General features: G+C 52.3%; 1 protein-coding gene across 1 annotated transcript; it reads left to right on the top strand.

Moving 5' to 3' along the window:
* Window positions 1-4,911: 4,911 nt before the first annotated feature.
* LOC144955471 (uncharacterized) lies at window positions 4,912-21,295 on the top strand (the record flags this gene model as incomplete). Its single annotated transcript, XM_078885675.1, has 3 exons — window positions 4,912-5,226; window positions 13,505-13,587; window positions 19,460-21,295. Coding segments are annotated over exons 1-3 (1,978 nt in total), but the record flags the coding sequence as incomplete, so codon positions are not given.
* Window positions 21,296-22,500: the final 1,205 nt, after the last annotated feature.

The raw sequence follows: 22,500 nt of genomic DNA, 5'->3' as shown, positions 1-22,500 counted from the left end.
GCGTCTCTCTGTGTGTGTGTCTGTGTGTGTGTGTCTCTCTGTGTGTGTCTGTGTGTGTGTCTGTGTGTGTGTGTCTCTCTGTGTGTGAGTGTCTGTGTGTGTGTGTCTCTCTGTGTGTGTGTGTCTGTGTGTGTGTGTGTCTCTGTGTGTGTCTCTCTGTGTGTGTGTGTCTGTGTGTGTGTGCGTCTCTCTGTGTGTGTCTCTGTGTGTGTGTGTCTGTGTGTGTGTGTCTCTCTGTGTGAGTGTCTGTCTGCCTGTGTCTCTCTGTGTGAGTGTCTGTGTGTGTGTGGTCAATGCCGTGGGTTGGGTGGGTCCATCTCAGATCGGCCTCTCCCCTCGTGGCGTCTGTGACCACCACAGCGGCCACACGGGGGCTCTGGACGGGGGCGATGGGCTGGGTGGGGCTGGGTGGGGAGGGGCTGGGTGGGGTGGGGAGGGTGGGGAGAGTGGGGGCTGGGTGGGGAGGGTGGGGAGGGAGGGGAGGGGCTGGGTGGGAAGGGTGGGACGGGTGGGGCTGGGTGGGGAGGGGCTGGGTGGGGAGGGGCTGGGTGGGGTGGGGAGGGTGGGGAGAGTGGGGGCTGGGTGGGGAGGGTGGGGAGGGAGGGGCTGGGTGGGGCTGGGTGGGGCTGGGTGGGGAGGGGCTGGGTGGGGTGGGGAGGGTGGGGAGAGTGGGGGCTGGGTGGGGAGGGTGGGGAGGGAGGGGCTGGGTGGGGAGGGAGGGGCTGGGTGGGGAGGGGCTGGGTGGGGAGGGGCTGGGTGGGGTGGGGAGGGTGGGGAGAGTGGGGGCTGGGTGGGGAGGGTGGGGAGGGAGGGGCTGGGTGGGGAGGGAGGGGCTGGGTGGGGAAGGGAGGGTGGGCTGGGTGGGGAGGGGCTGGGTGGGGAGGGAGGGGCTGGGTGGGGAGGGTGGGGAGGGAGGGGAGGGGCTGGGTGGGGAGGGAGGGGCTGGGTGGGGAGGGGAGGGGAGGGTGGGCTGGGTGGGGAGGGGCTGGTAACCCGTCCACCTTCAATTAACTACGGTTCCACTATACTACGAGGTGAAACATTTACCCTCGGAGGAAACCCTCCTGGTTACACCAGCCCACAGGGATTATTGTGTCCGTCCGTCCGCCGTGCAAGGAGGGGCTGGGTGGGGAGGGGCTGGGTGGGGTGGGTGGGGAGGGTGGGACACAGCGGATGAGTCAGGCAGAGACAGGGAGAGGCAGTACAGCAAGCGGGTTGTGTCTAGAGAGACACGCTCAGACACAGCGATGAGTCAGGGAGAGACAGTTCAGCAAGCGGGTTGTGTCTAGAGAGACACGCTCAGACACAGCGATGAGTCAGGGAGAGACAGTTCAGCAAGCGGGTTGTGTCTAGAGAGACACGCTCAGACACAGCGATGAGTCAGGCAGAGACAGTACAGCAAGCGGGTTGTGTCTAGAGAGACACGCTCAGACACAGCGATGAGTCAGGCAGAGACTGGGAGAGACAGTACTACACTATACACTACACACTACACTATACACTACACTACACTATACACTACACACTACACTATACACTACACACTACACTATACACTACACTATACACTACACTATACACTACACTATACACTACACTACACACTACACTATACACTACACTACACTATACACTACACTATACACTATACACTACACACTACACTATACACTATACACTACACTATACACTACACTATACACTACACTATACACTATACACTACACTATACACTACACTATACACTATACACTACACTATACACTACACTATACACTACACTACTATACACTACACTATACACTACACTACTATACACTACACTATACACTACACTACACACTACACTATACACTACACTATACACTACACTATACACTACACTATACACTATACACTACACTATACACTACACTATACACTACACTATGCTACACTATACACTACACTATACACTACACTATACACTACACTATACACTATACACTACACTATACACTACACTATACACTACACTATACTACACTATACACTACACTATACACTACACTATACACTACACTATACACTACACTATACACTATACACTACACTATACACTACACACTACACTACACTATACACTACACTATACACTACACTATACACTACACTATACACTACACTACACTGTACACTACACTATACACTACACTACACTATACACTACACTACTATACACTACACACTACACTATACACTACACTATACATTACACTATACACTACACTACTATACACTACACACTACACTATACACTACACTATACACTACACTATACACTACACTACTATACACTACACACTACACTATACACTACGCTATACACTACACTATACACTACACTATACACTACACTACACTATACACTATACTATACACTACACTACACTATACACTACTATACACTACACACTACACTATACTACACTATACACTACACTATACACTACACTATACACTACACTATACACTACACTACACTATACACTACACTATACACTACACTACACTATACACTACTATACACTACACACTACACTATACTACACTATACACTACACTATACACTACACTACTATACACTACACACTACACTATACACTACACTATACACTACACTATACACTACACTATACACTACACTACTATACACTATACACTACACTATACACTACACTACTATACACTACACACTACACTATACACTACACACTACACTATACACTACACTATACACTACACTATACACTACACTATACACTACACTATACACTACACACTACACTATACACTATACTACACACTACACTATACACTACACTATACACTACACTATACACTATACACTACACACTACACTATACACTACACTATACACTACACTATACACTACACTATACACTACACACTACACTACACACTACACTATACACTACACTATACACTACACTATACACTACACACTACACTATACACTACACTACACACTACACTATACACTACACTATACACTACACTATACACTACACACTACACTATACACTACACTATACACTACACTACACACTACACTACACTATACACTATACACTACACTATACACTACACTATACACTACACTATACACTACACTATACACTACACTATACACTACACACTACACTATACACTACACTACACACTACACTATACACTACACTATACACTACACTATACACTACACACTACACTATACACTACACTATACACTACACTATACACTACACTACACACTACACTACACTATACACTATACACTACACTATACACTACACTATACACTACACTATACACTACACTACACTATACACTACACACTACACTATACACTACACTATACACTACACTATACACTACACTACACACTACACTATACACTACACTATACACTACACTACACTATACACTACACACTACACTATACACTACACTATACACTACACCTTTAACATTGAAGTCACCGATGACGTCAACGCTACTTATCAATAGTACGGATTTGAGAGCCGACTTCCTTAACCGCTGCATCATTTCAATCGCCCCATCCTTATCCGCTGTACCAAGTCAATCCACCCATCCTTATCCAGTGTACTATTTCAATCGGCTTATCCGTTTTACGAATTCAATTGCCTCGTCCTTATCCGCTGTACTAATTCTATTGCCGTATCCGCTGTATCAATTCAGCGCCGACATCCTTATCCGATGTACCAATTCAATCGCTCCATTCTTATTCGATGTACTATTTTAAACGCCCATCCTTATCCGATATACCAATTCAAATCGGAGTCCATCCCTTACAAAGATGGCCGTTCAGGGGATTCCCAGCTGCGCAGCGATTGGTCAATCCGGCGTCACGTGATGAGGAAGTCTCCGCTAAGCCACGCCCCTTTGTTTTGTGAATCTGTGGGTCTCTGTGTGGTGAGTCTGTGGGTCTCTGTGTGGTGAGTCTGTGGGTCTCTGTGTGGTGAGTCTGTGGGTCTCTGTGTGGTGAGTCTGTGGGTGTCTGTGTGGTGAGTCTGTGGGTCTCTGTGTGGTGAGTCTGTGGGTCTCTGTGTGCTGAGTCTGTGGGTCTCTGTGTGGTGAGTCTGTGGGTCTCTGTGTGGTGAGTCTGTGGGTCTCTGTGTGGTGAGTCTGTGGGTCTCTGTGTGGTGAGTCTGTGGGTGTCTGTGTGGTGAGTCTGTGGGTCTCTGTGTGGTGAGTCTGTGGGTCTCTGTGTGCTGAGTCTATGGGTCTCTGTGTGGTGAGTCTGTGGGTCTCTGTGTGGTGAGTCTATGGGTCTCTGTGTGATGAGTCTGTGGGTCTCTGCGTGGTGAGTCTATGGGTCTCTGTGTGGTGAGTCTGTGGGTCTCTGTGTGGTGAGTCTATGGGTCTCTGTGTGATGAGTCTGTGGGTCTCTGTGTGGTGAGTCTATGGGTCTCTGTCTGATGAGTCTATGGGTCTCTGTGTGGTGAGTCTATGGGTCTCTGTGTGGTGAGTCTGTGGGTCTCTGTGTGGTGAGACTGTGGGTCTCTGTGTGGTGAGTCTGTGGGTCTCTGTGTGGTGAGTCTGTGGGTCTCTGTGTGGTGAGTCTGTGGGTCTCTGTGTGGTGAGTCTGTGGGTCTCTGTGTGGGGAGTCTGTGGGTCTCTGTGTGGTGAGTCTGTGGGTCTCTGTGTGATGAGTCTATGGGTCTCTGTGTGATGAGTCTGTGGGTCTCTGTGTGGTGAGTCTGTGGGTCTCTGTGTGGTGAGTCTGTGGGTCTCTGTGTGGTGAGTCTGTGGGTCTCTGTGTGGTGAGTCTGTGGGTCTCTGTGTGGTGAGTCTGTGGGTCTCTGTGTGGTGAGTCTGTGGGTCTCTGTGTGGTGAGTCTGTGGGTCTCTGTGTGGTGAGTCTGTGGGTGTCTGTGTGGTGAGTCTGTGGGTCTCTGTGTGGTGAGTCTGTGGGTCTCTGTGTGCTGAGTCTGTGGGTCTCTGTGTGGTGAGTCTGTGGGTCTCTGTGTGGTGAGTCTGTGGGTCTCTGTGTGGTGAGTCTGTGGGTCTCTGTGTGGTGAGTCTGTGGGTGACGTATTGGATGTACTTTCCTCGCCACAGTACTGTGGAAGTGACGTGATGCAATGGGTGCAAGTCAGTCACCTGCTGTTCGTGCCAAACCAGCAGTTGTGACGTACCCCAGGTGAGTCAGAGACTCACTCAGAGACTCACTCAGACACTCACTCACTCAGAGACTCACTCAGAGACTCACAAAGACTCACGCAGACTCACTCAGAGACTCACTCACTCAGAGACTCACTCACTCAGAGACTCACTCACTCACCACTCACTCAGAGACTCACTCACTCAGAGACTCACTCACTCAGAGACTCACTCACTCAGAGACTCACTCACTCAGAGACTCACTTAGACACTCACTCAGAGACTCACTCACTCAGACACTCACTCACTCAGAGACTCACTCAGAGACTCACTCAGACACTCAGAGACTCACTCACTCAGAGACTCACTCACTCAGACACTCACTCAGAGACTCACAAAGACTCACGCAGACTCACTCACTCAGACACTCACTCACTCAGAGACTCACTCACTCAGACACTCAGAGACTCACAAAGACTCACGCAGACTCACTCACTCAGAGACTCACTCACTCAGACACTCACTCAGAGACTCACTCAGAGACTCACTCCCTCAGAGACTCACTCACTCAGAGACTCACTCAGAGACTCACTCCCTCAGAGACTCACTCCTCACTCCCTCAGAGACCCACTCACTCAGAGACTCACTCACTCAGAGACTCACTCAGAGACTCACTCCCTCAGAGACTCACTCACTCAGAGACTCACTCAGTTACTCACTCACTCAGAGACTCCCTCAGAGACTCACTCACTCAGAGACTCACCCAGAGACTCACTCACTCAGAGACTCACTCACTCAGACACTCACTCAGAGACTCACTCAGAGACTCACTCGGAGACTCACTCACTCAGAGACTCACTCAGAGACTCACTCAGAGACTCACTCAGAGACTCACTCACTCAGAGACTCACTCAGAGACTCACTCAGAGACTCACTCAGAGACTCACTCGGAGACTCACTCACTCAGAGACTCACTCAGACACTCAGAGACTCACTCACTGAGAGACTCACTCAGAGACTCACTCAGAGACTCACTCACTCAGAGACTCACTCAGAGACTCACTCAGAGACTCACTCAGAGACTCACTCAGAGACTCACTCACTCACAGACTCACTCAGAGACTCACTCAGAGACTCACTCAGAGACTCACTCACTCAGAGACTCACTCAGAGACTCACTCAGAGACTCACTCACTCAGAGACTCACTCACTCAGAGACTCACTCAGAGACTCACTCAGAGACTCACTCAGAGACTCACTCGCTCAAAGACTCACTCAGAGACTCACTCAGAGACTCACTCAGACACTCACTCAGAGACTCACTCACTCAGAGACTCACTCAGACACTCACTCAGAGACTCACTCAGAGACTCACTCAGACACTCAGAGACTCACTCAGAGACTCACTCACTCAGAGACTCACTCAGAGACTCACTCAGAGACTCACTCACTCACTCAGAGACTCACTCAGAGACTCACTCAGAGACTCACTCAGAGACTCACTCACTCAGAGACTCACTCAGAGACTCACTCAGAGACTCACTCGGAGACTCACACACTCAGAGACTCACTCAGACACTCACTCAGAGACTCACTCAGACACTCACTCGGAGACTCACTCACTCAGAGACTCACTCAGAGACTCACTCAGTTACTCACTCACTCAGAGACTCACTCACTCAGAGACTCACTCAGAGACTCACTCACTCAGAGACTCACTCACTCACTCAGACACTCACTCAGAGACTCACTCAGAGACTCACTCACTCAGAGACTCACTCACTCACTCAGAGACTCACTCAGAGACTCACTCACTCAGAGACTCACTCAGAGACTCACTCAGAGACTCACTAAGAGACTCACTCAGAGACTCACTCAGAGACTCACTCAGACACTCAGAGACTCACTCACTCAGAGACTCACTCAGAGACTCACTCAGAGACTCACTCACTCAGAGACTCACTCAGAGACTCACTCAGAGACTCACTCAGAGACTCACTCACTCAGAGACTCACTCAGAGACTCACTCAGAGACTCACTCAGAGACTCACTCACTCAGAGACTCACTCAGAGACTCACTCAGAGACTCACCCAGAGACTCACTCACTCAGAGACTCACTCACTCAGAGACTCACTCAGACACTCACTCAGAGACTCACTCACTCAGACACTCACTCAGAGATTCACTCAGAGACTCACTCAGAGACTCACTCAGAGACTCACCCAGAGACTCACTCACTCAGAGACTCACTCACTCAGACACTCACTCAGAGATTCACTCAGAGACTCACTCACTCAGACACTCACTCAGAGACTCACAAAGACTCACGCAGACTCACTCACTCAGAGACTCACCCAGAGACTCACTCACTCAGAGACTCACTCAGAGATTCACTCAGAGACTCACTCAGAGACTCACTCACTCAGAGACTCACTCAGACACTCACTCAGAGACTCACTCACTCAGAGACTCACTCACTCAGACACTCACTCAGAGATTCACTCAGAGACTCACTCACTCAGACACTCACTCAGAGACTCACAAAGACTCACGCAGACTCACTCACTCAGAGACTCACTCACTCAGAGACTCACTCAGAGACTCACTCACTCAGAGACTCACTCAGAGACTCACAAAGACTCACGCAGACTCACTCACTCAGAGACTCACTCACTCAGAGACTCACTCAGACACTCACTCAGAGACTCACTCACTCAGAGACTCACTCAGAGACTCACTCACTCACTCAGAGACTCACTCAGAGACTCACTCAGAGACTCACTCAGTCACTCACTCAGAGACCCACTCACTCAGACACTCACTCACTCAGAGACTCACTCAGAGACTCACTCAGAGACTCACTCACTCAGAGACTCACTCAGAGACTCACTCAGAGACTCACTCAGAGACTCACCCAGAGACTCACTCACTCAGAGACTCACTCACTCAGAGACTCACTCAGACACTCACTCAGAGACTCACTCACTCAGACACTCACTCAGACACTCACTCAGAGACTCAGAGACTCACTCAGAGACTCACTCACTCAGACACTCACTCAGACACTCACTCAGAGACTCAGAGATTCACTCAGAGACTCACTCACTCAGAGACTCACTCACTCAGAGACTCACTCACTCAGACACTCACTCAGAGATTCTCTCACTCAGAGACTCACTCAGAGACTCACCCAGAGACTCACTCACTCAGAGACTCACTCACTCAGAGACTCACTCACTCAGACACTCACTCAGAGATTCACTCACTCAGAGACTCACTCACTCAGACACTCACTCAGACACTCACTCAGAGACTCAGAGACTCACTCAGAGACTCACTCAGAGACTCACCCAGAGACTCACTCAGAGACTCACCCAGAGACTCACTCACTCAGAGACTCACTCACTCAGACACTCACTCAGAGACTCACAAAGACTCACGCAGACTCACTCACTCAGACACTCACTCAGACACTCACTCACTCAGAGACTCACTCAGAGACTCACTCAGAGACTCACTCACTCAGAGACTCACTCAGAGACTCACTCAGAGACTCACTCAGAGACTCACCCAGAGACTCACTCACTCAGAGACTCACTCACTCAGAGACTCACTCAGACACTCACTCAGAGACTCACTCACTCAGACACTCACTCAGACACTCACTCAGAGACTCAGAGACTCACTCAGAGACTCACTCACTCAGACACTCACTCAGACACTCACTCAGAGACTCAGAGATTCACTCAGAGACTCACTCACTCAGAGACTCACTCACTCAGAGACTCACTCACTCAGACACTCACTCAGAGATTCTCTCACTCAGAGACTCACTCAGAGACTCACCCAGAGACTCACTCACTCAGAGACTCACTCACTCAGAGACTCACTCACTCAGACACTCACTCAGAGATTCACTCACTCAGAGACTCACTCACTCAGACACTCACTCAGACACTCACTCAGAGACTCAGAGACTCACTCAGAGACTCACTCAGAGACTCACCCAGAGACTCACTCAGAGACTCACCCAGAGACTCACTCACTCAGAGACTCACTCACTCAGACACTCACTCAGAGACTCACAAAGACTCACGCAGACTCACTCACTCAGACACTCACTCAGAGACTCACTCACTCAGAGACTCACTCAGAGACTCACTCACTCAGAGACTCACTCACTCAGAGATTCACTCAGAGACTCACTCAGAGACTCACTCACTCAGAGACTCACTCAGAGACTCACTCAGAGACTCACTCAGAGACTCACTCAGAGACTCACTCACTCAGACACTCACTCAGAGATTCACTCAGAGACTCACTCAGAGACTCACTCACTCAGAGACTCACTCACTCAGACACTCACTCAGAGACTCACTCACTCAGAGACTCACTCAGAGACTCACTCACTCAGAGACTCACTCACTCAGAGACTCACTCAGAGACTCACTCAGAGACTCACTCGGAGACTCACTCACTCACTCAGACACTCACTCAGAGACTCACTCAGAGACTCACTCACTCAGACACTCACTCAGAGATTCACTCAGAGACTCACTCAGAGACTCACTCACTCAGAGACTCACTCAGACACTCACTCACTCAGACACTCACTCACTCAGACACTCACAAAGACTCACTCACTCAGACACTCACTCAGAGACTCACTCACTCAGACACTCACTCAGACACTCACTCAGAGACTCACTCAGAGACTCACTCACTCAGACACTCACTCAGAGATTCACTCAGAGACTCACTCACTCAGACACTCACTCAGAGATTCACTCAGAGACTCACTCACTCAGACACTCACTCAGAGACTCACTCAGAGACTCACTCAGAGACTCACCCAGAGACTCACTCAGAGACTCACCCAGAGACTCACTCACTCAGAGACTCACTCACTCAGACACTCACTCAGAGATTCACTCAGAGACTCACTCACTCAGACACTCACTCAGAGACTCACAAAGACTCACGCAGACTCACTCACTCAGAGACTCACTCACTCAGAGACTCACTCAGAGACTCACTCACTCAGAGACTCACAAAGACTCACGCAGACTCACTCACTCAGAGACTCACTCACTCAGAGACTCACTCAGACACTCACTCAGAGACTCACTCAGAGACTCACTCAGAGACTCACTCACTCAGACACTCACTCACTCAGACACTCACTCACTCAGACACTCACTCAGAGACTCACTCAGAGACTCACTCAGAGACTCACTCACTCAGAGACTCACTCAGAGACTCACTCAGAGACTCACTCAGAGACTCACTCACTCAGACACTCACTCAGAGACTCACTCAGAGACTCACCCAGAGACTCACTCAGAGACTAACTCAGAGAATCACTCAGAGACTCACTCACTCAGAGACTCACTCAGAGACTCACTCACTCAGAGACTCAGAGACTCACTCAGAGACTCACTCACTCAGACACTCACTCAGAGATTCACTCAGAGACTCACTCACTCAGAGACTCACTCAGAGACTCACTCAGAGACTCACCCAGAGACTCACTCAGAGACTCACCCAGAGACTCACTCACTCAGAGACTCACTCACTCAGAGACTCACTCAGAGACTCACTCACTCAGACACTCACTCAGAGATTCACTCAGAGACTCACTCACTCAGAGACTCACTCAGAGACTCACTCAGACACTCACTCAGAGACTCACTCAGAGACTCACCCAGAGACTCACTCACTCAGAGACTCACTCACTCAGAGACTCACTCAGAGACTCACTCAGAGACTCACTCACTCAGAGACTCACCCAGAGACTCACTCACTCAGAGACTCACTCAGAGACTCACCCAGAGATTCACTCACTCAGAGACTCACTCAGAGACTCACTCACCCAGAGACTCACTCAGAGACTCACCCAGAGACTCACTCACTCAGAGACTCACTCAGAGACTCACTCAGAGACTCACTCACTCAGAGACTCAGAGACTCACTCAGAGACTCACCCAGAGACTCACTCACTCAGACACTCACTCACTCAGACACTCACAAAGACTCACTCAGACACTCACTCAGAGACTCACTCAGAGACTCAGACACTCACTCAGAGACTCACTCAGAGACTCACAAAGACTCACGCAGACTCACTCACTCAGAGACTCACTCACTCAGACACTCACTCAGAGATTCACTCACTCAGACACTCACTCAGACACTCACTCAGACACTCACTCACTCAGACACTCACTCACTCAGACACTCACAAAGACTCACTCACTCAGACACTCACTCAGAGACTCACTCACTCAGACACTCACTCAGAGACTCACTCAGAGACTCACTCACTCAGAGACTCACTCAGAGACTCACTCACTCAGAGACTCACTCACTCAGAGACTCACTCACTCAGAGACTCACTCACTCAGAGACTCACTCAGAGACTCACTCAGAGACTCACTCACTCACTCAGAGACTCACTCACTCAGACACTCACTCAGACACTCACTCAGACACTCACTCAGAGACTCACTCACTCAGAGACTCACTCAGAGACTCACTCACTCACTCAGAGACTCACTCACTCACTCAGAGACTCACTCACTCAGACACTCACTCAGACACTCACTCAGACACTCACTCAGAGACTCACTCACTCAGAGACTCACTCAGAGACTCACTCACTCAGAGACTCACTCACTCACTCAGAGACTCACTCACTCAGACACTCACTCAGACACTCACTCAGAGACTCACAAAGACTCACGCAGACTCACTCACTCAGAGACTCACTCAGACACTCACTCAGAGACTCACTCACTCAGACACTCACTCAGACACTCACTCAGACACTCACTCAGAGACTCACAAAGACTCACGCAGACTCACTCACTCAGAGACTCACTCAGACACTCACTCAGACTCACTCAGACACTCACTCAGAGACTCACTCAGACACTCACTCAGACACTCACTCAGACACTCACTCAGAGACTCACAAAGACTCACGCAGACTCACTCACTCAGAGACTCACTCAGACACTCACTCAGAGACTCACTCACTCAGACACTCACTCAGACACTCACTCAGACACTCACTCAGAGACTCACAAAGACTCACGCAGACTCACTCACTCAGAGACTCACTCACTCAGAGACTCACTCAGACACTCACTCAGAGACTCACAAAGACTCACACAGACTCACTCACTCAGAGACTCACTCAGACACTCACTCAGACTCACTCAGACACTCACTCAGAGACTCACTCAGACACTCACTCAGACACTCACTCAGACACTCACTCAGAGACTCACAAAGACTCACGCAGACTCACTCACTCAGAGACTCACTCAGACACTCACTCAGAGACTCACTCACTCAGACACTCACTCAGACACTCACTCAGACACTCACTCAGAGACTCACAAAGACTCACGCAGACTCACTCACTCAGAGACTCACTCAGACACTCACTCAGACTCACTCAGACACTCACTCAGAGACTCACTCAGACACTCACTCAGACACTCACTCAGACACTCACTCAGAGACTCACAAAGACTCACGCAGACTCACTCACTCAGAGACTCACTCAGACACTCACTCAGAGACTCACTCACTCAGACACTCACTCAGACACTCACTCAGACACTCACTCAGAGACTCACAAAGACTCACGCAGACTCACTCACTCAGAGACTCACTCACTCAGAGACTCACTCAGACACTCACTCAGAGACTCACAAAGACTCACACAGACTCACTCACTCAGAGACTCACTCAGACACTCACTCAGACTCACTCAGACACTCACTCAGAGACTCACTCAGACACTCACTCAGACACTCACTCAGACACTCACTCAGAGACTCACAAAGACTCACGCAGACTCACTCACTCAGAGACTCACTCAGAGACTCACTCACTCAGACACTCACTCAGACACTCACTCAGACACTCACTCAGAGACTCACAAAGACTCACGCAGACTCACTCACTCAGAGACTCACTCACTCAGAGACTCACTCACTCAGAGACTCACTCAGACACTCACTCAGAGACTCACTCACTCAGACACTCACTCAGACACTCACTCAGAGACTCACAAAGACTCACGCAGACTCACTCAGAGACTCACTCACTCAGAGACTCACTCACTCAGAGACTCACTCAGACACTCACTCATTCAGAGGCTCAGAGACTCACTCAGAGACTCACTGGTGATGGTGGTGATGGTAGTGATGGTTGTGATGGTGATGATGTGATGATGGTGATGATGTTGGTGATGATGTTGGTGATGTTATTGATGTGATGATGATGGTGGTGATGGTGTTTCCAGCGTGGCGAGTGATGGGACTCCGCTACCACCCCCGGCCTTCGAGATCAGCCGCTTGCCCCTGGGTGACTACAGTCGCCCTGCCTGTGAGTCACTCACTCAGTTAGTCACTTAGTTAGTCACTCACTCACTCAGTCACTCACTCAGTTAGTCACTCAGTCAGTCACTCACTCAGTCACTCACTCAGTCACTCACTCAGTCAGTCACTCATTTAGTCACTCACTTAGTCACTCACTCACTCAGTCAATCACTCACTTAGTCAGTCACTCAGTCAGTCACTCACTCAGTCACTCACCCAGTCACTCACTCAGTCACTCAGTCAGTCACTCATTTAGTCACTCACTTAGTCACTCACTCACTCAGTCAATCACTCACTCAGTTTGTCACTCAGTCAGTCACTCACTCAGTCACTCACTCAGTCACTCACTCAGTCAGTCACTCATTTAGTCACTCACTTAGTCACTCACTCACTCAGTCAATCACTCACTTAGTCAGTCACTCAGTCAGTCACTCACTCAGTCACTCACCCAGTCACTCACTCAGTCACTCAGTCAGTCACTCATTTAGTCACTCACTTAGTCACTCACTCACTCAGTCAATCACTCACTTAGTCAGTCACTCAGTCAGTCACTCACTCAGTCACTCACCCAGTCACTCACTCAGTCACTCACTCAGTCAGTCACTCATTTAGTCACTCACTTAGTTACTCAGTTACTCACTCAGTCACTCACTCAGTCACTCACTCAGTCAGTCACTCAGTTAGTCACTCAGTTAGTCACTCAGTTAGTCACTCAGTCACTCAGTCAGTCACTCACTTAGTCACTCAGTCACTCACTCAGTCACTCAGTTAGTCACTCAGTCACTCACTCAGTCACTCACTCAGTCACTCACTCAGTTAGTCACTCAGTCACTCACTCAGTCACTCACTCATTCAGTTAGTCACTCACTTAGTCACTCAGTCACTCATTCAGTTAGTCATTCACTCACTCAGTCACTCAGTCACTCACTTAGTCACTCAGTCAGTCACTCACTCAGTTAGTCACTCACTCAGTCACTCACTCACTCAGTCACTCAGTCACTCACTTAGTCACTCACTTAGTCACTCACTCACTCAGTCACTCACTTAGTTAGTCACTTAGTCACTCACTCAGTCACTCAGTCACTCACTCAGTTAGTCAGTCAGTCACTCAGTTAGTCACTCAGTTAGTCACTCAGTCACTCAGTCAGTCACTCACTCAGTCACTCACTTAGTCACTCAGTCACTGACTCAGTCAGTCAGTCACTTAGTCACTCAGTCAGTCAGTCACTCACTTAGTCACTCAGTCACTCACTCAGTCACTCACTCAGTCAGTCACTCATTTAGTCACTTAGTCACTCAGTCATTCAGTCAGTCACTCAGTCAGTCACTCATTCAGTCACTCATTCAGTCACTCAGTCAGTCACTCATTCAGTCAGTCACTCAGTCAGTCACTCACTCAGTCACTCAGTCACTCAGTCACTCACTCAGTCACTCACTCAGTCACTCAGTCACTCACTCACTCAGTCACTCAGTTAGTCACTTAGTCACTCACCCAGTCATTCACTCAGTCACTCAGTCAGTCACCCAGTCACTCACTCACTCAGTCACTCACCCAGTCACTCACTCAGTCACTCACTCAGTCACTCAGTCACTCACTAGGTCACTCACTCAGTCAGTCACTTACTCAGTCACTCACTCAATCACTCACTCAGTCACTCACTCAGTCACACTGCCCAGGTATGGGAAACTCTCCACTCTCTCCACAACTTACCCCATCACCGATTTGGAGTTGTGGGGGTGGAGTGCCCGATGGTACAAAATACCCAGGCAGGTGCTTAGTTTTGGTGGGGCTGATGGTAAGGCCCCACCTCTTAGTGGCAAGCTCCAGTCTCAGCAGCAGCGTCTCCAACTCCTCCTCTGAGTGAGCAGCAATTACCAAATCATCGGCATACATAACGTGGTTGACCAATAGGGAGCCATCCCTTGATCGCACCCGGGCGTCGATCAGCCTCCCATTGTATCTGTACCAGATGGAAATTCCCCCGGTACAGCTATTGAAGGCTTCACGAACTACGTGGTCAAAATAGATGTTAAATAATGTGGGAGCCAGAGGACATCCCTGTCGCACCCCAAGGTGTACAGGGAAAGGCTCCGACTCCCGGCCACGTAGTTTTACCCGGGCCCGCTCACCATCATGAAGGTCCTTAATGATCGTGAGCAGAGGGTCAGGGACTCCGAAAGCACGAAGAACAACCCAGAGCCCAGGCCTACTGATGGTATCATAGGCCTTGACCAGGTCAATAAAGCAGAGATGTAGGTCTTGTTGGAATTCCCTACACCTCTGCTGTAGCAGACGGACAGAAAATATGGCATCTGTGCAGGACCGCCATTTCCTGAAACCGCATTGGGGCTCCGCAAGCCTCTCCTCAGCGTGCCTAGCAAGGCGATGTTGAATAATCCTTGCCAGGACCTTTCCCGGCACAATGAGAATGGGCCTATCGCTTTTTCTCAGCCACCTTGAACACCTCCTCTGTCAGCCAGGGTCTCTGGGGAGGTCTGGACCGCGTACCCAAAGCAGCCATTGCAGCTGCATGAGCCACAGTCCTAAACCTCGCAAATTTTCCCTCGACATCTGGAGGAGTGGGGGACGATGCCAACCCCAGCCGCAAGCGATGATGAAATTCTCGCTTGCAACTTTCATCAGCTAGCTGAGACCAGGCCACTAAGGGTTTGAATGGGGTCCTGGGTGTACACCCACCACCGGAGTGGAAGAATGGCAGGCGCATCTTACAGATGACAAGTCGATGGTCAGTGGGCAGATCAGCTCCACGGTAGGTCCTGGTGTCAAGGACATGGGCTCGCATCCGCTGGTCCGTCACTACGTAGTCCAGCAGATGTTCTTGCTTGGACCCGACATGCATCCATGATGTTGTGTGGATGCGCCGATGCCGGAAGAGCGTGTTGGTAATTACAAGCCCATGGGCTGCACAAAAATCTAGCAGCCTCCTGCCGTTGTTATTGAGCTGATCTGGCCCATGCCTTCCAATCACTCCAGACCAGGTGCCAGCATCATGACCAACTCGGGCATTGAAGTCACCCAACAAGATGACTCTGTCCCGAGTGGCCACTTTAGCCAGCACCTGTGACAGGAGGTCATAGAAGGCATCTGACTCATCGGCTTTGCCTGCATCCCTCCACGGATGTTCGTCTTCGGTGGGGGCATAAGTAACCACGACCACCACTCCTCGCCTCCGGTTGATGGGAAGGCGAGCCCAAAGTAGCCTGAGGCTTACAGCTTCCCACACCTCACCGCCACGCTCCCACGCCCCCTTCATTCTTTTGTTCAGAAGAAGAGCCACTCCCTGTTTGTTTGGCAGTCTCCTGCCCCGAGTAGAGGACTGTCCACCCCTCATGGTGGCAGGAGCCAGAACCGGTCCACCGGACATCCTGAATACCACAGAGATCCAGGCGGTACCGGTCCAGCTCCCGACAGAGGAGTGGCAGCCTCTCCTCCGCAGTGAGCGTTCCAACATTCCACGTGGCCACACGAAGTGGCTTTTCGTTGTTTCTGGAGGAGCCCCGAGGGTGAAGATTCAATCTCCTGGCTCCGCCAAATGGGGTTTGGCCAGGAGACGTCACAGATGCCTGTCCCCCCCGGGGCCTCCGGCTCAAGCTTATTAAGTGTTTTACCTCGTAGTTTGGTGGTCGTTAATTGATGGTGGAGGGGTTACCAGCCCCTCGCACCCGTCCTGAGCCCCAATTTGTCAGCTGTGGTCAATCGGAATTGGCCCTCCCCCCACGGCACTAACCACAATACTTGCAGTCAAATGCAAACAAAAAACACAACTCTGATAATGATATGCACTGTCCTTGAAACTGATTGGTCCACACCCGAGACAGCTTTCCTTAGAGCCTAGTCTCCATCAGTTGAAAGGGTAAAAAACCTATTACTATATTGTGCCACTGGTAAAGGAGATGTCTCATAGTGTAAATGCTTTACCCCGAGCTCTCAATACTCTGATGGTGCGCTGTCTTTGAGTTGTGCGCCTTTTGGCGTCATCTGGTCCAACACCAATGGAGACTAGGCTCTAAGGAAAGCTGTATCGGGTGTGGACCAATCAACTTCAAGGACCATGTGAGACTAGGCTCTAAGGAAAGCTGTCTCGGGTGTGGACCAATCAACTTCAAGGACCATGTGAGACTAGGCTCTAAGAAAAGCTGTCTCGGGTGTGGACCAATCAACTTCAAGGACCATGTGAGACTAGGCTCTAAGGAAAGCTGTCTCGGGTGTGGACCAATCAACTTCAAGGACCATGTGAGACTAGGCTCTAAGGAAAGCTGTCTCGGGTGTGGACCAATCAACTTCAAGGACCATGTGAGACTAGGCTCTAAGGAAAGCTGTCTCGGGTGTGGACCAATCAACTTCAAGGACAGTGCACATACATTATCAGAGTTGTGTTTTTTGTTTGCATTTTGACTGCAAGTATTGTGGTTAATGTAAGCATGATTCCTTGCAAAAAGGTATCAGTTTTGTTGGCAGAAAAAAGGGGAAAACCCCTATTAGTATATTTTGCTACTGGCAAAGAAGGTCCCATGATGAGGTAGGGGTTTTTTAACCCTCTTTTCTGGCAACAAAACCGAAACCTTCTTACGAGGATTCATGTAACTGCATTAACCACAATACTTGTAGTCAAAATGCAAACAAAAACACACACTATGATGTTATCATGGTGATGTCCAGGCCGCAGGTTTGTCAACGTGTTGGCTGTCTACCACCACCACCACCACCATCACCACCACCACCACCACCACCATCACAATCATCACCACCATCATCACCACTACCACCATCACCACCACCACCATCACCACCACCACCACCATCACCACCACCATCACAATCATCACCACCATCATCACCACCACCACCCTCACCACCCTCACCACCCTCACCACCACCCTCACCACCCTCACCACCACCCCCACCACCCCCACCTCCTCCACCCTCACCACCACCCCCACCACCCTCACCACCCTCACCACCCTCACCACCCCCACCACCATCACCACCCCCACCACCCCCACCACCATCACCACCCTCACCACCACCACCACCCTCACCACCACCACCACCATCACAACCATCACCACCATCACCCCCACCACCACCTCCACCACCCTCACCACCACCACCACCTCCACCACCCTCACCACCACCACCCTCACCACCACCACCACCCTCACCACCACCCCCACCACCACCACCACCACCCTCACCACCTCCACCACCCTCACCACCACCACCACCACCACCACCATCACCATCACCACCCCCACCACCCCCACCACCACCACCACCACCCTCACCACCACCATCACCACCACCACCCTCATCACCACCCCCACCACCCCCACCACCATCACCACCCTCACCACCACCACCACCACCTCCCTCACCACCACCACCACCATCACAACCATCACCACCATCACCCCCACCACCACCTCCACCACCCTCACCACCACCACCCTCACCACCACCACCACCCTCACCACCACCCCCACCACCACCACCACCACCCTCACCACCTCCACCATCACCACCATCACCACCATCACCACCCCCACCACCACCACCATCACCCTCACCACCCTCACCACCCTCACCACCACCCTCACCACCACCCTCACCACCACCCTCACCACCCTCACCACCACCCCCACCACCCCCACCTCCTCCACCCTCACCACCACCCCCACCACCCTCACCACCCTCACCACCCTCACCACCACCACCACCACCCTCACCACCACCACCACCCTCACCACCACCACCACCACCCTCATCACCACCACCACCACCCTCACCACCACCACCACCCTCATCACCACCACCACCACCCTCACCACCACCATCACCACCTCCACGTGTTATCCAGGCCGCAGGTTTGTGAACGTGTTGGCCGTCTACCTGCGGAGCGCTGAGGCCTCCCCGGGGTTTGTGCTGCACCTGCTGGACACCAGCCAGAGGCTCTACCCCACCGACGGGAGGACTTACCTGCTCGTGCGCTACCTGGCACACCTCTCTAGCACCACCACCACCACCACCACCACAGCAGACTGCACCACTACCACAGGCTCTTGCACCACCACCACAGACTCCACCACCACCACCACCACAGACTCCACCACCTCCAGCGTAGGTCCCACCACCACACCCTCACGCACCTCCACCTGTCCACCACCACCACTACTACCACAACTACCACCACAACCACCACAACTACAACTACTACCGCTACCACAACCACCACAACTACCACAACCACCACAACTACCACTACCACCACCGCCACCACAACCACTACAACTACCACAACTACCACAACTACAACCACCACCACCACCACGGCCCCGCCTCCCACCGGAGCTGCTCTCCGTGTGCGGCTCAGAGGCGAGGGCGACGCTCGTTCGCTCGGAGCTGCTGCTGTGGCTCAGGCGGGAGGTGCGGAGACTCACTCAGCACCCTTCACACACCAACAACAGCAGCAACTCCACCAACGACAACTCCACCACCAACAACTCCACCAACAACTCCGCCAACAACTCCACCATCACCAACAACACTGACAACTCCACCAACAACTCCACCACCGATAATTCCACCGACAACTCCACCAACAACTCCACCACCGCTGATAACAACTCCACCAACAACTCCACCACCGACAACTCCACCAACAACTCCACCATCACCAACAACACCTCCACCACCACCGCTGACAACTCCACCAACAACTCCACCACCGACAATTCCTCCAACAACTCCACCAACAACTCCACCAACAACAACTCCACCAACAACTCCACCAACAACTCCACCACCGACAACTCCACCGACAACTCCACCAACAACTCCACCACCGCTGATAACAACTCCACCACCGACAACTCCACCACCGACAACTCCACCACCACCACCAAGAGGAGTGATGAAGATGAGGGCGGAGCCAACGGGGCTCCTCCCCCCTCCGCCGAGTCGACCAATGGGGGGACGGCAGCGTCCGCCGACGTGGGCGGAGCCTCCGCAGGAGTGGGCGGGGCCAACGCCTCCGAGGCTCCTCCCCCCTCCGCCGAGTCGACCAATGGGGGGACGGCAGCGTCCGCCGACGTGGGCGGAGCCTCCGCAGGAGTGGGCGGGGCCAACGCCTCCGAGGCCCCTCCCCCTCTGCAGTCTCCTCCCCCTCCGTTAGCTCCTCCCACTTCATTGACTCCCCCGTTGACTCCGCCCACTTCCCCGTTGACCCCGCCCCCTCCACAGTCTCCGCCCCCTCCACAGTCTCCGCCCCCTCCATTGGCTCCGCCCCCTCTGCAGTCTCCGCCCCCTCCATTAGCCCCGCCCCCTCCGTCTCCGCCCCCTCCACAGTCTCCTCCCCCTCCATTAGCTCCTCCCCCTTCATTAGCCCCGCCCCCTCCGTTAGCCCCGCCCCCTCCCCCGTGCCCGTCCCGCCTGCTCTCCGTGCTTGAGTGTGTGGTGGCCTCCGGCGACTGGCGGCTGACGTGTGCCGCTGGCCGAGCGGTGCGCCGCCTGTCGCGCCGCTGCCTCGACCTGTCGCTGCTGCCCCTGGCGACGAGGGACTGCCGCGCCCTCGTGCGCTGCCTGGACGTCGCCGCGGCAACCGCTGCGGCGACCGCCGCCGCCGCGGCAACCGCCGCCGACGTCGCCGCGGCAACCGTCGCCAGGGAGGGGGGGGCGGACGGGGCGGGAGGCCGCGGCGGGGAGGAGGGGAGAGGGGGAGAGGGGCAACTACAGAGTCGCGGCGATGATGACGCTGCCGCTGATGAAGATGATGAAGATAAAGATGATGATGATGCCACCGCTGCTGATGCTGCTGCTGCTGATGATGATGATGATAAAGATGCCAGTGCTGATGGTGACGATGGCGGTGGTGATGATGATGCTACCGCCACCGCTGCTGCTACTGGTGATGAAGATGCTGCTGCTGCCGCTGCTGCTGCTGATGAAGATGCCAGTGACGACGATGATGATGATGGTGATGATGATGATGATGATGGCGGCGACTTTACTCTGGAGAGTCTCAACATCAGCTTCTGCTACCTCTGCCCCGAGGCGCTGGTCACCCTCGAGCCCGTCCTGCACCGCTGCAAGGAGCTCAGGTGGCTCACAGCTCACTCCTCATTCACCCACAGCTCCCTCCTTCACCCACAGCTCCCTCCTTCACCCACAGCTCCCTCCTTCACCCACAGCTCCCTCCTTCACCCACAGCTCCCTCCTTCACCCACAGCTCTCTCCTTCACCCACAGCTCCCTCCTTCACCCACAGTTCTCTCCTTCATCCACAGCTCTCTCCTTCACCCACAGCTCCCTCCTTCACCCACAGCTCCCTCCTTCACCCACAGCTCCCTCCTTCACCCACAGCTCTCTCCTTCACCCACAGCTCCCTCCTTCATCCACAGCTCTCTCCTTCACCCACAGCTCTCTCCTTCACCCACAGCTCCCTCCTTCACCCACAGCTCTCTCCTTCACCCACAGCTCTCTCCTTCACCCACAGCTCTCTCCTTCACCCACAGCTCCCTCCTTCACCCACAGCTCCCTCCTTCACCCACAGCTCCCTCCTTCATCCACAGATCCCTCCTTCATCCACAGCTCTCTCCTCCTTCACCCACAGCTCTCTCCTTCACCCACAGCTCCCTCCTTCACCCACAGCTCCCTCCTTCACCCACAGCTCCCTCCTTCATCCACAGATCCCTCCTTCACCCACAGCTCCCTCCTTCACCCACAGCTCCCTCCTTCACCCACAGCTCCCTCCTTCACCCACAGCTCCCTCCTTCACCCACAGCTCCCTCCTTCATCCACAGCTCCCTCCTTCACTCACAGCTCCCTCCTTCACCCACAGCTCCCTCCTTCACTCACAGCTCCCTCCTTCACCCACAGCTCCCTCCTTCACCCACAGCTCCCT

The sequence above is a fragment of the Lampetra fluviatilis genome, unplaced genomic scaffold (assembly GCF_964198595.1).
Source record: "Lampetra fluviatilis unplaced genomic scaffold, kcLamFluv1.1 SCAFFOLD_823, whole genome shotgun sequence".
NCBI lineage: Eukaryota > Metazoa > Chordata > Hyperoartia > Petromyzontiformes > Petromyzontidae > Lampetra > Lampetra fluviatilis.
Note: the sequence above shows the minus strand (reverse complement) of the source record. Positions and strands in the feature narration are given on the sequence as shown.